We start from the raw sequence: 17,888 nt of genomic DNA on the forward strand, positions 1-17,888 counted from the left end.
GCGTCTCAGCGAGGCTACAAGGACTCTATAGGGGAAGCTCAGGGAATCGGCAAGGGCCCAGGTCTGTACTCAGGCAGCTCCCATGGGAAGGTCCAGACTCCTGTAGCAGGGGCGGGGGGTGGGGGGGTGGGGGTGGGAGGGGGCGGTGCTCACCATGGGCTGCTGTACCTCCACCTTGATGATGTCCTCATAGATGTCGTCGCCTTCATCTTCACACGGGACACAGTCGTAGATGTCCTCACCCAGGTCATGCTCGCTGCACAGGGAGAGGTGGGTGAACAAGGAAGGAAGGTCCAGCCACCTTGCCCCAGGCTCCCCATCTACACAGCAGCATGCCTCTGCGTTTCTGAATCAGGCTGGGCAGAGGCTGCCAGGGAGATCTGCCTGTCTTGGAAGGCTCTCCCTCCCCACCCCGCCCCCCAGCGATGCCACAAGCCTGGAGTAAATGCTGGAGACACACCAGCAAGGGGCCCTGCTGTGAGACACCTCCTTTCTTTCACTGGGATCCTCTGTAGCTGATCTGTATAAATGCCCAGCTTGCCAGACATAGTGGTGCATGCCTTTTAATCTCGGCACTCGGGAGGCAGAGGCAGGTGGATGGCTGTGAATTTCAGGCCAGCCTGGTCTACAAAGGAAGTCCAGGATAGCCAAGGCTACAACAGAGAAACCCTGTCTTGAAAAAAAATAAAAATTAAAATAAAATAAATGCCCAGCTCAGACCCCAGAACAGAGCTCCAGTCTTAGCCCGTGTCTAGGAGCCCCAAGTGCTCTGAGAAGCTAGGCCAAGGCCTCCACCATCAGCCCCATCATGAAGGCCAAAGATATAGGATCCATATACGGCTGCCTCTCACACATTGTAGACACCACACAGAATGGAGGAATGCAGAGAGACACATGTCATGCACCTTTCCATGCCAGTGCCCAGGAAAGTGAAGACCAGTTTAAAACCTGGGGAAGTTTTGATTCTGCCCACAGCTCCTTGGCCTCCCCCAAGCTACCTATGAGAATAAATTAACACAGACTATCAACCAGACGGGTTGAATGAGAATGGCTCCAATAGGCTTATTTGAATGCTTGGCCCCTAGTTGTTGGAACTGTTTTGAGAGGATTAGGGGTGTGGCCTTGCTGGAGGAGGTGTTAGCAGAGGTAGACTGAGGTTTTTAAAGGCCCATGCCAAACCCAGTCCAGTCAGTCTTTCAGGCTTTCTCTCCCTTTCCTCCCTGCCCCCACCCTTCCTCCACACCCTCTCCACTCCGCACCATGCCTGCCTGTCTGCTGCCATGCTCCCCACTGTGAGCTTCATGGTCTCACCCTCTGAAACTGTAATCAAGGCCCCAATGAAATGATTTCTTTTATAAGATGTATTAGCCACGGTGTCTCTTCCCAGCAATAGACCCTCTAAGCGTGTCTGAGGGGGTCTCTGGGTTGGACTGACTGAAGTGGGAAGACCCACCTTGAATGGGGATGGGGTTACTCCATGCGCTGGGACCCTGACTGAACAAAAAGGAGAAAGCAACTTGAACATCAGTAGTTGCACGCACGCACGCACGCACGCACGCACGCACAAAGCAGAGAGTGCACAGAAAATGGCCTTAATGTTTAATGGCTTTGAGAGTTTAACAAAATGTCTTCAAACTCTCAAAGCAGGCAACTAGTGACATACTCCCTCCAGCAGGACCCTACCTCCCAAACACTGCCAGCAACTGGAACCAAGTATTTAAATGCCCAGAGACTGTGGGGGATGCAAGTCACCACAAGTACCCCCCCTGCAAGAATGCTCTGCGACCCCCTGCCTATGTGTGTAGGGTTCCCCGGCACAGCTGGAGCTAGCGGCACAGCTGGAGCTAGCGCAGTCCTCAGCCGCCCTTCCCACCTGCCTTGTGCTTGCTGATAAAACATCTGCCTCACACTTCAGCAAACTCTCCTTCACTCTAGACCCTCCCCACCATGTTGCAGGTCTCCTCAAGCAGTTTGCCTGCCATCCCATGGCCACTGCCTCAGAGGAGGTAACTGTGCCCTAGTGTTCAGAGGTACAGGTGGGGAGCCTTGTGCTGGGTAGCAGTGAGCTCCCACAGACTGAGGGACAGGTAGGAGGGTGGTGCTTTGGGCACCCCACCCTCTACCCCAACCTACAACCACTGGTCAGAGGACATGGCTAACATGAGACAAACACATTACAACAGTTACATGGAGAACTGCCCACCTACTCTTGTGCCTTCTGAATACCCACACCAAATTTCTTATTGTTTGTTTTCTGGTTTTGTTTTTCAAGACAGTCTCAACTCTGTAGCCCAAGCTGTCTTAAAACTCACATTGGAGCCCAGGCTAGCCTCAAACTCATGATAATCCTCCTCCCTCACTAGCCAGCCTCCTGAGTGATGGGATGACAGGGGTATGCTGCCATGCTCAGCCTTTTTTTTAAAGCTTTCAGGGGAGGTGCATGTATGACAGTGCGTGTGGTGGCCATATCACTTTGTGGACACCTTTATTTTGGGCTCCAGAGATCTAACTAAAGCGCCAAGCTTGTGGGCAAGCATCCACCCTCAGACCTATCCCACTGACCACCAACTTAGTTTTTTTGTTTTGGTTTGGGGTTTGGGTTTGGTTTTTCGAGACAGGGTTTCTCTGTGTAGTCTTGGCTGTCCTGGACTCACTTTGTAAACCAAGCTGAGCTCGAACTCACAGCAATCCACCTACCTCTGCCTCCCAAGTGCTGGGATTAAAGGCATGCACCACCACACCCGGCCAATTTAGATTTTTAAAAGCCACTTGTTCTTTGTAGACCCACAAAATTTTTAGAGATGGCTATTTTGAGCATTAAATAGTACACATGTGCTGGTGTACACACACATAGACACACACACAGACACACACACACACAGACACACACGCACGCACGCGAGCACATGCACACGCGCACGCTGAAGCCTCAGCTCCAACCAACTCCTCTTGGCTCTTCTCCTTGCCTGCACTGGGGCATCATAAATGGGGGACAGACACTGGGGTACACACCGTCTCCTGCCACTCAGGGCTCACACTCAGAGTTCAGGCTCACCTCAGAACATCCTGTGTTCTTTCCAGCTGACTAATCAGAGGGTCCAACCCTAGGCAGGTCTGTCTGTCTGTCTTTCTGTTTATCTGTCTGTCACCAGAATAACACAAATCATCTCCCCGGCCTCTCTGGGCTCTGTGCCAAGGGTATGGCCATGTCACTCTACCCTCCAGACTCCTGGCCAGGTGAGGGCGTCAGGGTCCTTTCTGGCCGATAGTAGTCAGCCAAACTTCTGTCATGCAACAGAGCAAGGCTGGAGGCAGAGCTGCTGTCTAGAATTCCAACCACGTGGAACTGAGGGAAACAGATGCTTCCAGGCTTCAGAAGCAGACTGCTCATGGCAGATGACACACCTCCCTATCTGAAGACAGATACTAGCTTCGCTCTAATGGGCTGGGGGAAAGGAAGTGATGGGCAGAGAGCTTTGACAGTTACATATTCCACAAGCCAGTGAAAGGGGTTGAATGGGTGAAAGTTGAGCCTGAATGGGGTCTTGCAGGCTGGAAACCAGCCAACATTGGAACCTTCACTTTCTCTCTAATCTCACCTTGTGAGGGTATCCAAGACAATTCTGGGACTCAGGCCCCACCCAGCTAGGTTCCTTGCCAATAAAGATACATGCAAAGCCCTACCTCAGACTTACTGCAGCCAGCTCTTGAGGGTTGAGTAGCTCTTAGCTCTACCAGGGGCCTGGCTCCTAACTCTCACTTGAAGGTGGAATGGCTGGAAGGGTCATAGCTCTATCGTGTCCTTAAAGCCCTGCTCTGACTCATAGGGAAACACGCACTGGTGTCCCACACACTCTCTGCTACTTGGCTTTGAAGCCTTTGACAGATGGATGCACAGAGGAGCAGGCGGCATATGCTAACCTTGGGTGGGTGGGGCCAGCCCCATCCTAGCCCAACAAGGCAGTGAGGTCCCAGCAATTTCTAGTCAGATGAGGCTTGAATGACAGCATCAAATTTCCCATGAGTCTGTGGGCTCTGGCAAAGGTGGCTCCTCACTAGATAAGCTCTCAGCACCCTTCACCCGAAGCTGGGTCTCCATACCAGCTACACACACCTGCATCCACTGGTCTTGTGAGCAACGACATATGGTGGCTTTTCATGGTGGCTTTGGTAAGTATGACTTATAAAGCTAGAAATGTTTTGGCTGACCACTAAAGGGCCTGTCTAACTCCACCTTACCACAGAGCCCTTGATCCCCTCTCCAATTCCACACCCTCAACCTGCCTCCTGGCTGATCCTCAATGACCTCCTTCCCTACTGAGAAGTCAGCAGCAGACAGCCCTTCCCTTTGGCATCTGGCTTCTGGTCCCATGAAGACTTGCATCTGGTCTTTGGCAGTGCTGAATGAGTGGTAGCCTGTGATCCAGTCTCTCGTTCTATGGGCACCAGGCCACTTAAAAATATAACTCTTGTAATGCCAACACTAGGCAGGCAGGGAGGAGCGGATCCCTGGGGCTTCCAGGCCAGTCTGGCCAACTTGGTGAACACCAGGCCAGTGAGAGAGAGACCCTGTCTCAGAATACAAGAAGGAGAGCTGGAGGGCTGGGCCCAGAGATATTGACAGCACATTCTGCTCTTGCAGAGGACCCAAGTTTTGCTCCCAGCACCCACACTGGTTGCTCACAACCGCCAAACACTAGCTACAGGGAAGCTAATGCTCTCGTCTGAACTCTATGGAAATCTGCTCTCGAACTTACACATACCACCATCCAACATAGAAAAACAGAGTAACTCTGAGGCTGGAGAGGGGTTAAGAGCACTGACTGGTTGTACAGAGGACCTGGGTTCAGTTCCCAACATCCACATGGCAGCTCATGACAATCTGTAACTCCTGCCCCCAGGGAATCTATTGCCTTCTCCTGGCCTCCATGAGCTCTGTACACATGTGGTGTATGTACATACATGCAGGCTAAACACTCATACACACAAAAAGAAACAGATCTTTAAAATATTTTTTTTTAGTTTTGTTTTTGTTTTTTTTGGGACAGGGTTTCTCTATTCAGCCTTGGCTGTCCTGGAACTCACTCTATAGACCAGGCTGACCTCGAACATCCGCCTGCCTCTGCCTCCCGAGTGCTGGGATTAAAAGCGTGCACCACCACATACATCTTTTTTTAAAAAAAAAATTTTTTTTTTAAAAAGAAAAACAATGGATGGCACCTAAGGAAAGACACCCAAAACCCAAAGTTTTCTTTGTCCTCACATGTACATGTGTACACCACACGCACACACATGATCACCCACAGCAGTGTTGATTACAGAAAGTGCAAGTTGCTACGTAAGCATTTCTCCCACCACCGTGTAGTGTGTGTGTGTTTAAGTGCTGGAGCTGCTGACTGGGAATGAGGCAGGCTTCTCTTTAGAAGCATCTGCCCAGTGTCCCTCCCCACCCAGAAGCATGTGCAGACTCCCATGGCCCCAGTGTCCCACCCCTCCCAGAAGCATGTGCAGACTCCCATGGCCTCACATCTCCAGCTATGCTTTTCAGTTCAACCACTGAAATGGACAAGTATTTATTTTGCATTTTCCTACCGGCTACTGGTCATTCAAAACTCCTGTCCACTTGTAAATCTTGGAAGTTTGCTTTGTTGAATTTTAAGCTCTCTCGTTACATGTCCCAAGTAAAAGCTTTGGCATGGCATATGTTTGGTGACAACCTTTCACTGATATTTGGTTTTTTATGTGTCCTGATAAGCATTTTTTTCATGTATACAGTTGTTCTGTCTGTATGTCTATCCGTGTACCACATCTGTATCTGGTGCTTTCAGAAGCTAGAATGGACGTACTGTCCTTGGCTGGTGCCATAGTTTGAGCAGGACCCCTGGGCCCAGATCCACCGGTCATAATGTTCTTCTTGTAGGTTTCTAGGATCCTCTGGATCCTTCTATTTCCCCATTCTCCCTTGCTTCTCTCACCTAGAGTCCCAATACGTGCAGTAAACTTTGAACCCCTAGCCAGATCTAGCCAATGGACAGGACATTCTCCACAGTTGAGTGGAGAGTAAGGACTGACTTTCACACGAACTCTGGTGCCCCATATTTGACCACGTCCCCTGGATAGCAGGCTACCAAGAAGAGACTTGATACCCTATAAGCATATACAGGGGGAGGAGGTCCCCCTCAGTCAGTCATAGGGGAGGGGAGTGAGGGGGAAATGGGAGAGAGGGAGGAATGGGAGGATAACAATTGAGATGTAATATGAATAATTAATAAAAATTTTTAAAATGAAAAAAAAAAAAAAAAAAAAAGAAGCTAGAATGGGCTTCTAAGAACTGGAGTTACAAGTGGTTGTGAGCCGGGCACACAGGAGCTGGGCACACAACTCAGGTCATTTGCGAGAGCAACAAATGTTCTTGGCCCCTGGGCCACCTCCCTCGCCCCTGTTAAGCACTTATTCTTAACTGAACAATGCCCAATTTCTCAGATTTTTCTTCTATGCCTCCCCAATTATATCTGTAGTCCTGTATAAGAACTCCTAATTCTTACCTAGGAAACTTTGCTTTCTTCTAAGCCACAAAAGACCTTTGACGTCTCCTAAGACCCACACAGCTTCAGCGCGTCTGTTCAGGTGTCAGATCCACCCAAATGAACAGGTTTTGTGTTTAATATCCCACAGGAATGCCCATGCGTTCCAGAATAATCTTCCCAGGATTTTCTTCTTTCTGTTAGGCTGCTTAAACACCCTGGACAAAACTTCCATCTCACCATATAACTCTGGGTCTCTTCCAGAACTCTTGGTAGTGGCCTCCATGGGCACTCACCTGCCCCTGTGCAGACAACGCTGTTTCACTTCAATTTATAGAAACGTTTGTGATGGGGTCTAAGACCTCCACACACAATGGCCTGTTGGGTAAGGGTGCTTGCCACCAGGCCTGGCAACATGAGTCTCATTCTTAGGCTCCGCACAGTGGAAGCAAAGAGCTAGTCTCCGCACACCATCCTTTGAAACTCTGCCGCAGGCCATGACACTTAATTGTGCTAACTGAATACTGGACATTATGAACAATATGCAAGGAGATTCCAGATCCTGACGTCATGTTTATTCTTAGAGTGAACCTAGCTGGACTCGAACTCTGTCCTCCTGCAGAGGGCAGAGCTGACATGGCTGCTGAACTCGGCTTCCAGCTGCCCTCTAAAACTCTTGGGATGTGGGTTGGTTCTGGGGCTTCTGGTCACTGAGACCCCTGCCTCCCAGCACTTAGTGGTTTTCCTAGCCCAAAGTTTCTAACTCTTACTCGCTTCTCCCACAGAACAGTTCTAAAGGCCCGAAAGCCACATGGTCAGGCCGGTTACAACAACAGCTCTGCTCCTCAGTACCATTTCTGTCGCTACGTCAGAATACCCTGACAGAAACAGTGTCAGAGAGAAGGGGCTTGTTTGGCTCATGGGTACAGCTTCCAGTCTTTGTTGCGAGGAAGCCAGGCAGTAGGAACCTGAAGCAGCCAGCCACATCACATCCACAATCAAGACCAAAGAGCCATGAATTACCCATGCAACTGAGCGCTTGGCTCATTTTCTCCACTCTAAGAGAGCCCATGGTCCCCTGCCAGGGGATGGTGCCATCCCCAGTGGACTAGGTTTTCCAATCTCAAAGAACATAATCAATACAGCCCCTCATAGACACGCCCAGGGGACAACGTGATCTAGACAACCTCTCACTGATAGAGCCTTATGACGATATTCCTCCACTTTCCCTCAGCTTTCGGCTGCTGTCCAGTGCCTCTGAGTATATTTCTATGTATTTTCCTAAGTTTTGTCATTGCTGGCCGCAGAACGTTAGTGTCACCTTGCCATTCTGTCATTGCAGAAAGCTAGCCTTCCTTACACATTAAGCAGCCCCCTTCACACCAGCATAAATGGAGGCTTAGAGGGTACATTACGTGCAACAGTACAGTGGCCGGAGTCTCCTTCCTCGAGGGAATACCTAGAGAAGCCCCTCTGATGGAATCATCAGGTAGGGAAGGGCAGACTCAGCTCTGCCCCTCTCTGGTCACAGAGCAAACAAGACCACAGGACTGGGAAACCGGGAACACCATCACAGAGGACTGAGACACTGGGGACACCCTCTACCAGACACCCCCAACATCACATGGCACTAAAACACTGGGAACACCCCCTAGCATATACCCCAACATCACATGGTACTGAGACACTGGGAACACTCCCTAGCAGATACCCCAACATATGGTACTGAGAAGCTGGGAGCATCCCCCCAGCAGATGCCCCAACATCACATGTACTAAGGCACCAGGAATACCCCCCAGCAGGCATTCCAACATCACATGGCACTGAGATATTGGGAACACCCCCAGGGTGTTATTCACTGCTGTGTTCTGCTCTTGCCTTCCCCAAAATCAATGGTGACCAGGAACATCCATCCTGGCAGGATTGTGTTTCATGCACCACTTCCCAACGGCTCTCTTAAACACCCTCAGGTCAAACGTGGTCAGCCAGAAGCAGAAGACAGGGCGGGGGCAGCAAAAGCTGGTCTGGTGCCTTAACCTAGGGCGGCAAGGACTCAAAGTTGCAAACTCCACATCCCCTCTCACTCCACCTCCCTTCCTGCCCAGATGCAGCTGCTCTGAGTCCTCTCTGTATCCTGGACCAACACACAACCAGGAGTGTGCCCCTGAGCAGACTTCCCACACTGACGACATCTGCATTCATACGATGCAGTCTCTGCCCATTATTTAATTAATTCAGGTCAATGAACAGCTTCGTGCATGTTACCAGCAATTAGAAAACCGCAGAACTGGTTTCACACATGCATGCTCCAAAGTACTGGAGAGGAAGAAATGAGGAGAATAGGCCAAAAGGTGGGTTTTTTTTTTTAATGAAAATAAAATTATCAAAGTAAAACCAAGCATGGTAAGGTACTAGCCATAAGATAAGCTTAGCAATCACTATAAACAAGCAGTAAGCATTAATCAGATGCTTTTGGGTTGACCCATATTTATCCCAACATCAGTTCTGCACCCAAATCCTTGTGGATTCTTGGGTAGAGACAGCTTGAAGGGGGGAAATGGCAGGGAGACAGTGCTTAGGTAAGAAGGGGTTACTGTGATGTCATTTGGTGAGGTGACAAGCTCATGTTGTCACCTTAGCTACATGTGTGGAAGCAAAACCCAAGTCGCCAGGCCCTTCTGTAAGGGATTTTCTTCATCTGTGAGTATCTGAGGAAAGAAGAGGCATCCTGACCCTGGGCCACGCCCCCTGGCGGCAGGCCGCGTAGAAGGAACACGTAAGGAAGAAACTGGGGGTTTTTGTTTTTTTGTTTTCGTCTGCTTGCCTTCACTCTTGATGGCAAGTTCATCTACTCTGCTGCTGCTAACTCCAACTCCTTCAGGGTCCCAGCACAAACTGAAAACCAGCAGCTGGCCAGGGATCCCTCAGGACTCCAGCGCCAGATCGATACAGCTGAGACGTCGAGCGCTGGGGGATCAAGTAACTAAACTACACATTTTGCCATTGTTAGACCTCCCAGATGGACCACAGCCTGTAAGCCAGGCTATTAAAGCCCTTTTGATACACATCTTCCTTCTATCAGTTGTGTTGCTTTAGCGAACCCTGACTAATACAAGTTTTCCTTCTGGCCGCAGCAGCATGGATGTCCCAGGATTTCCTTTCTTCTTATACAAAAGTCTCATCTCCAAATATAAGCATTCCAGACAGGGACCTACCACCTACAGGTCCTTGCACCTCAGCATCTGCAGAGGTCCCATGTGTGAGGACCATACCAATGAAATGAATAGGAAAGGGGCACTCGGCTGGGAGGGGGAGAGAGCTGAAGTGCAGGATTGGGGGGCAGGTTGTATAAGGCCCTTGACTCCTATTTTCTCATGAGCTCAATGAAAACCCACCTAAGGCTCCACAGCCTGCCCTGGTCCTGTCAGGAGGCTCCCAGAACACAGAAGGATGGATTTAGAGCCCATTTCACCTGGGGCCATGCTTCACAGAAAAGCTGGCTCTCCGCCACACTGGAGCTGGACCAGCCAACGCTGGTGAGAGCACGTGGTGACTGGGGTGGATTCCTACCTGGAATTTTGACTCTTACAGGTAGCCCCTGGTTGAGGAGATAGTAAACTATTTCCTAGCTCAGCTTCTCTAGCACAGGCCTTCCAGTATAGTAAATGTTCAGTGCATGGACGTGGTACACCACCGGGCGGGCGGGTGGAAGAAAAGTTCAGTCAGCAGATTACCACAGCGCAGGTGCTGCATTCATACATAAGGACACAGGGGCAGCGAGATGGCTCAGTGTGGGTCTGCCACCAAACCTGATGGCCTGAGTTCATCAGAACCCACACGGTGAAAAGAGAGACCTGATTGCTACATGTTGTCCCTGAACTCCATACATGACACAAAATAAATAAAATGTAATTACAGTATTTTTTACTAAAGTAAGTCTTAGGTGCTAGAGACATGTCTCAGTGAATAAGAGCACTTACTGCTTTTGCAGAAGGGCCAAGTTCAGTTCCTACCAACCATATTGGAGAGCTCATAACTACCTGTAACTCCAGCTTCAGGGATTCGAAAATCTCTGGCCTCCTCCGGCACCCACACTTACAGGACATCAAATCATCATCATCATCATCATCATCGCTTCTAAAATAAAATATTTTTAAAAAGAGGGAAAGGGAGGAAAATTAAATCTTTCTTTAAAAAAAGGAAGGGAGGGAGGGAGGGAAGGAGGAAATGGGGCTGGAAAGATAGCTCACTCCTCCATAGTTAAAAGCTCTTGCTGCTCTCCAGAACACTGGAGTTAAGTTTCCAGCACCCACACCCAGTGGCTTATACCCACCTAGAACCCTAACCAGGGCATCTGGTGCCCCTTCTGACCTCCTTTGGGCAAAAAAACACATGTGGAGGCACACACACCCATGTACACTTTAGGAGAGGGAGACAGAGACAGGGCTTTAACAACAACAAGAAAATCTTTTTAAACATGTCTTTTTAATAACAGAGCACCGGCTTCATGGATGGCTGGGTCAGTAAATTGCTTGACGCTCCAGCACGAGGACCTGAGTTCGATCCCCAGCACCTGCTTTAGAGTGGGTCAGGGCAGGGAGTAGCAGTGACATGTGCTTGTGACCTCAGGTCTGGGGATGCGTGGAAGGCCGATGTCTGAGACTCGCTGCCCAGCCAACAGGACCTAATGGGAGAACTCAGGGCCACCCAGAGAACCTCTTTCCAAAAAAAAGAAGATGGTGCCTAAGGAATGGCAGCCAGGGTTGATGCCCTCATGTGCAAATTAGGCCTTCACACCGACACACACCAGGGCCTTTCACATGCTAAGTGCCTTATGACACGAGATTAAACAGCCAAAATGAACACAAAAGCTAGACTCTGAAGCCCAGGACTGCACTGACCTCCCCAGGGTTGCAGGAATTGCCTTCTCAGTTGGCCCAGCTGCCGTGAAAAAGCGCGAGAACATATGTCTGGGGAGGGACCACCCCACACAGTGGCACAACTATGACAATTAGACACAGCTGGGCCACATGGCGCGAAGGCCCTTTACCTGCCCCAGCCTCCTCCTGCCTCACCCTCTCCCTCCTGCAGTTTCCTGAAGCCAGCTGCACTGACAGATGCTACATCCCACCAACGACTCCTCTTACAATAGCCTGGACTAGCCCAGAAGGAGCCCAAAGTGTCCCCCTCACACCTCCTGCCTGAGCCCCTTTGGCCCACAGCCTCACTAGCCTGCATGGCGGCTGATGCTGGTTTTCAACGAGGCAGCTGCTCAGAGGCCCAGCTCCCTCACCCTGTAAAACAAGGGGGAAATGAGCAACTGCCCTCTGCCTCAGGCACTGGGTGTTTACAGGGGACATAAACATCGCGCTGACAGGGTTGGCACACAGTGTGAGCTCAGCCCCAGGCGTGAGGTTGGCAGGCAAGCCTGTGACAAGCCACCATGAACTTGTTACTAGGAAACCAAAGGGGATGTTTTGCGACCTCAGCCTACACCAGACTATAGTTCATCTCAGGGCACAGTGGCTACTGTGGACTGGACGGTCTGTGTGTGGGGACATATGGACAGACAAGGACCCTGGACACCTTTAATCATTATCTGTGGGAAAAGTCATTCTTACTGCAGGTAGGAGCCAGGAGCCATCTGGCCAGACCCACGCAGCTACATGTACACTGGGGCTCTGCCCTCCAACCCTCAACACACAAACACACACACACACACACACATGTACACACGCACGCACACATCATGCAAAAGCCTGCACACACACACAGAAACTGCCTCTTTTCTGGGAATTCCTTCTAAGCAGAAGAGCCTAGAAACATCCATAGACCGACATACAAGGCAGACTGGGTCACAAGGGCTAGTTTCACAGGGACATCCTAGGCCCCAGGCCTAGTTCTCCTTTGTCACATGGTACATACTGTGTGGCCTCCAGCGAGCACTTCCCCTGCTGAGGCTGAAATGGCATGGAAGCCCACAGGAGCAACGTGGGGAGCATGTGTGGATACCTCACACAAGGACTGCAATATTCTGAGCATCCGTTACCGCCTTGTGTCCTGCCCACCCCGTCTCTGCATGGAGATGAGTGTCAGGTACACGTGTGGAGACCAGAGGACAACTTGAAAAACTTGGCTCTCTCCATCTTCTTTGTAGGGCCTGGGAACCGAACTCGGGCTGTCAGTCTTGGGAGCCTATCTCGCTAGTCCTGCCTCTTCCTTCTGTCACTGTGTTGAACCCTGGTCAAACAACCTGTCTGTTCTGCTCCTTACAAAGGACCGGTAGGGAGCACTCTCTATCAGGTGAGTTGCCCAGTGCTCTGGGCAAACATCTGGAGAAGGCATCCTTTTAGCACGGCAGAGCTGTGGATGCCTTCTCAGAGGTGAGCGTGCTCTGGACTAGCTTGTGTAGAAACGAGTAGGAGTTTGGCAGTTGATGCAAAAGATGGCCCACGCATGACGGAACTTCTACAGTAGGCCGCAGTGTGTCCCGCTGATTCGTGTTACAGTGTTCTCTCTCACATGCTGCTGTGTGTCAAATACAAGAGACATGACATCAGCAAGGCCGATTTTTTTTTTTTTTAAATCTCTCTGGGTTTCTAAAAACCATCGTTGATTTGGAAGGCCCTATTAGACAGGACAAAGCTCTCTGCTCCCTGCTAAAAAAAATGACAGCATTACACATTGGTTGCCTCTGATGGGAAAAAAAAGGCTGTGGTTGGCTTGGTCTGTGAGATCCTGTGTTTTGTCTGCTGTTGCATCCATCTGAATAGTTGCTCAGAGCAGGAGGAGTAAGGGGGGCCCGCCCCAGGGTCCCAGGAAGGGATCCTGCATTCCCACTGTACTGAGACTCACACTGGGGGAGGGGACCAGCTCAATCAGGCTAAAATGAGATAGGAATATGTTTTTAAGACCCCAACCTAACCTGCAGCCCTCTTCACAGGTGTGGAAACTGGGCACAGTTGGCCAGACCACCAAACAGGAGAGCTGGGCTATACTCACAGGCTGCCACGAGTCAGAAGAGCTGGCCCTAAGTTCCTAAGTAAAATATAAATGAGACCCAGAGTCTCCCCAGACCCAGCATGCAATTCAACGGATCCCACACAGTCCTCGGAAGACATCCCAATACATGGCTGTAATCAGCGGTACATTTTCTTTGGTTTGTGTAGCCACTGGTAAGGTGACCATGTTACTACTGTAAGCAACAACTCTAATGAAACTCACTGGGTCACCAACAAAGAGGGACAGGAAGAGAGGCTGGGTGAAATCATTTGCTGCACATGTGTGAGGATCTGAGCCCAAATCTCCAGAACGCATGTAAAGGCTAGACACGGCAGCAAGCACATCTGTAATCCCAGTGCGGACAGGAGAACCCGTGGAAGCTCACAGGCCAGTGTCCCCGGTGTAAGCAGAAGGAAAAGAACAAAGCCCCGCTGACGCAGAAGGTAAAGACTAGCACCTAAGATTGTCCTCTGGGGCTGGAGAGACAGCCCCGAGATTAAGAGCACTGACTGCTCTTCCAAAGGCCTGAGTTCAATCCCCAGCAACTACATGGCAGCTCACAACCATCTATAATGAGATCTGGGGCCCTCTTCTGATGTGCAGGTGCACATGCAGGCAGAGTACAATATACATAATAAATAAATCTTAAAAAAAAAAAAAAGATTGTCCTTTGACCTCCACACATGCACTGTAGTACAGGAGCTGAATGCACACACATACATCATACACATATGTTCACAGACAGACAGACAGACAGACATAAAAGTAGAAGTGGAGTAGGTGTGAAGAGAGGGACCAGCAGGGGGGAGGGGCAAATATGATCAAAATCCATCGCGTTCATGTGTGAAAACATCACAGTGAAACCCATTATTATACATAACTAATATATGCTAATGAAACACATTTTTAAAAAAAAACAAAACAATCCATGCACAGTGACACACACCCACTGCAATTCAAGCCCGTGGGAGACAGGGGTAGGAAGATTGCAGCAAGTTCCAGGGCAGCCTTGGCTACATACTGAGTATAAGATGTGACTCCATTTAAAAAAAAAAAAAGAACAAATGAAAAATTCTAGACACACCAAGCAATACCTCTCCCCTTTATCCTCCAAACCTAGATGAGTGTGTTCAGAGCAGATGCCACGTAGATAGCAGGGTACAGGCCTCAGGTCTGCGCAGGCGCCAAACCTGCACCAGCACCAAGGCGGACTTGGCCAGGCAGTACTTGGGGGACCTTGGGCAGGTGCCTGCAACCTCTCAGAGCCCCGTCTCCTTCCAGGGCCAAGCTCTAATGCCCTCCCCGGGCTAGCCCTGGCATAGCCAGGCATCGCCTACAGAAGTGCAGTCTGTGAACACTGGTTTCATGACTGCATTCAGCCAGTCCCCGTGGCCAGACAGAACCACACACTGGAACCAAGAAGCCCAAGGGAGAATGTAAGTGAACCCCCGCACAAGGAGGATCCATCTTGCACAAGTGAGACACCAAGGGACGCTTGGGAGGCAGCTCCACCCACAGGCACTGCTGGAAGTCCAGCCAAGGTAGCATAGTCAAGAGAGGGAAAAGGCCTTTTGATCCCTGGCTGTCACCCACGTCTCAACCCAGTGTCTCAAGGCCTTAGGCAACAAGACTGTAGGACAAGACTGCATTTTTACAACGTGGGCCCCTGCCTATTAGAGCCTCCTACACTGTCCTCTAGCCCACAGCCTGCTCTCCACCCTTCACCTCAGCCAACAGCCTAAGGAACTTGACTTGAGGCAGGAGAGTGCCATCCTGGCCTTTACTCTGGAAAGTTTTATTTTCAGCCTTTCTCAGACTATAATAGGTTCGTCTGCAGTCTTCCTAAGGGTGTGTGAACAGGGGTGCTTTCTTTTTTTTCTTTTTCTTTTTTTTTTTTTTTTAAAGATTGATTTATATTTATTTATTTTGTATACAGCACTCTGCTTGTATGTACACCTGCCCGCCAGAAGAGGGCATCAGATCTCACTGTAGATGGCTATGAGTCACCATGTGGTTGCTGGGGACTGAACTCAGGACCTCTGGAAGAGCAGACAGTGCGTTAACCTCTGAGCCATCTCTCCAACTCCCCCCAGGGGTGCTTTCTAAAGGGGCCAGGGGACATTTTGTTATTGTTGTTTGCTGTTGTTTGAGAAAGTCTCATGTGGCCCAGGCTAGCCTTGAACTCCTGACTCTCCCATCTCATCTTCCGAAGTGACAGCATTACAGATGTACCCCACAATGACTGGCTTTCTGTCATTCCCTCTCAATGGGCCTTTCTGTAAAGTCTGCTTTAAAGCTCATCCTCTGGGAAAGAAGCTACTTGAAGTGAACATAAAACGCTCCAAACATACCTCCCTGAAGTCACCCCAGTCTCCAAGTACAGCATCCTGCACACACGGGCCTTGATGAACGGCACCAAACTTGAAAGCTTTAAAGAGCAGAGGGACGAGCAAGAGGGAGGACAACTGGCTGGGACAGATGGGCTTCCACTTGAATCAGGGTCCCTCGTAGGGACAAAGCCCTTGCTCTCTCCTGTTAAAGAGCACTGCACAGAATGGCCAAGGCCCAGAGCATTCTGGGAGAAACATGGTCATCTTCCCAGGCCATGGCCAACCCTGCTGCCCCCTCTGTACCTCAACTCTCCTTAGGGCACAGAAGGGCTCCAAGCCTCCTTCATTTATATACCCTAAGAATTACCCATCAAGCCAGGAGCAGAGGAGGGAGGTGGGCAGATCTCTGTGAGTTCGAGGCCAGCTTGGTCTACAAAGTCCAGGACAGCTGAGGCTACACAGAGAAACATTGTCACGAAAGAAACCAAAAAATGCATTAATGCTGACACGAAGCGCTGAAAGCTGCAAAGTTGTTTTATGATGCAATAAAACACGCAGCTATACACTTACAGATAAATTACAGTGCCTGGCTTGGCACGAGCCCATCTGTTTAAGGCTGAAAACTAGTCACCTCAGAGGACAATGATGTCAGAGCCAGCACAAAGCAGGCTCTGCCATGACAGACTGTAGAGTCTGTGACCTCAAAGGGATATCTGTGCATGTTCAGGATAGAGATGGAGAAACTGAGGTCCTCGGAGGGACTAAGCAACCCCAGGCAGTAACACAGAGTACTGCTGAGAGAGCTACAAGCCTAAGACAGGATGCACACCCTTGCTTCCCGGGCCCCTGGGAATGTTCCGGCCATGTCACCTGGGCACAGGGGACCCTGAAAGGCAAAGAGAAAAGGCCAGACCTTTGCAACTCCAGGACCCCAGCTGCTGCACCCCACAGGTATACATTGCTCCTGTACCATCAGCCCTCCTATACAAAGCAGCCACCAGCCCTGCAGATATGGCGGTGGGGGCCGGGGATGGGGGGTACTGCAGGGCTGAGATGCGGGATCAGACACTTCCAGAGGCAAGCCATTGTGCAAAGCCGGGTGCCAATTTTTAGAGCAATTGAAAAGCAGGCCTCTCCTTTTGGGTTTATTTTGCTTAATAATGGCATTTTTAAGTGGCAGTGTTTTGTGTTCACTGTCTCAACCAGCTGCTCTGATTGTCTGATCACACATTGCTTGACAATCTGAAGAGGGAACTCAGAGCTCGCAGAAAACAGAACCTTCTCTGGGGTTCTGCTCAAGTCCCCCTCAAGGACGTTTGAGAGCGAGACCCCCCCCCCCACTACCCAGCTCAGTGGCCCAGGGCCCTGCATGGCTGTCATGTAGCAAATGGATCTAGACCAATAACACACTATATATGCCCAGCCAGGGGACTGACTGACTGCGACAGAAAACTCAATTACTTATTGGCAGCTGTTCTGCAGATAACACTGCTCTGGTAGTATTTTGGGTCAATCGGTTCAAATAAAAATACAATCTTCAGATTAACTTCACCTGTTTCTTCTTACGTTTGCGATATGCTTACTAGAAAACCAGCAGTCATGTGTGTAATTCATGTTTGATTTCCTCCACATGGCACTGTCACAGCCACTTAGAAGCCAGGGAGGGGGAGAGATGGGGGGGCAGGGTGGGGGGAGAGAGAGACACACAGAGAGACAGAGAGAGACAGACAGACAGACAGACATAGAGAGAGAGGGCGCAAGTGCTGTTTTTGGTCACAGGCAGATTAGGTAGGAGCCTCCAGGTGCCTGTGAGCACCCTGTGGTTCACTTGTTCCTTCCAGCACTGCTGTCCATATTCCCAATAGTCCCTCTGAGCAGGTACTAATGCCATTTTTTGTTTTGTTTTGTTTTGAGACAGAGTTTCTCTGTGTAGCCTTGGCTGTCCTGGACTGACTTTATAGACCAGGTTGGCCTCGAACTCATAGAGATCTGCCTGTCTCTGCCTCCCCGAGTGCTGGGATTACAGGTGTGT

The 17,888-nt window shown here is 50.1% G+C and overlaps 1 protein-coding gene across 2 annotated transcripts in view; it reads right to left on the reverse strand.

The window, feature by feature from the left end:
- Vav2 (vav guanine nucleotide exchange factor 2) overlaps positions 1-17,888 on the reverse strand; it is a 168,711-nt gene that overhangs the window by 38,552 nt on the left and 112,271 nt on the right. For both annotated transcript variants that reach the window (XM_051166421.1, XM_051166422.1), the window contains exon 5: positions 154-256. In XM_051166421.1, coding sequence (XP_051022378.1) covers positions 154-256 — 103 coding nt within the window. The remainder of the gene's footprint in view (positions 1-153; positions 257-17,888) is intronic.

This window comes from Acomys russatus, chromosome 24 (assembly GCF_903995435.1).
Source record: "Acomys russatus chromosome 24, mAcoRus1.1, whole genome shotgun sequence".
Lineage (NCBI taxonomy): Eukaryota > Metazoa > Chordata > Mammalia > Rodentia > Muridae > Acomys > Acomys russatus.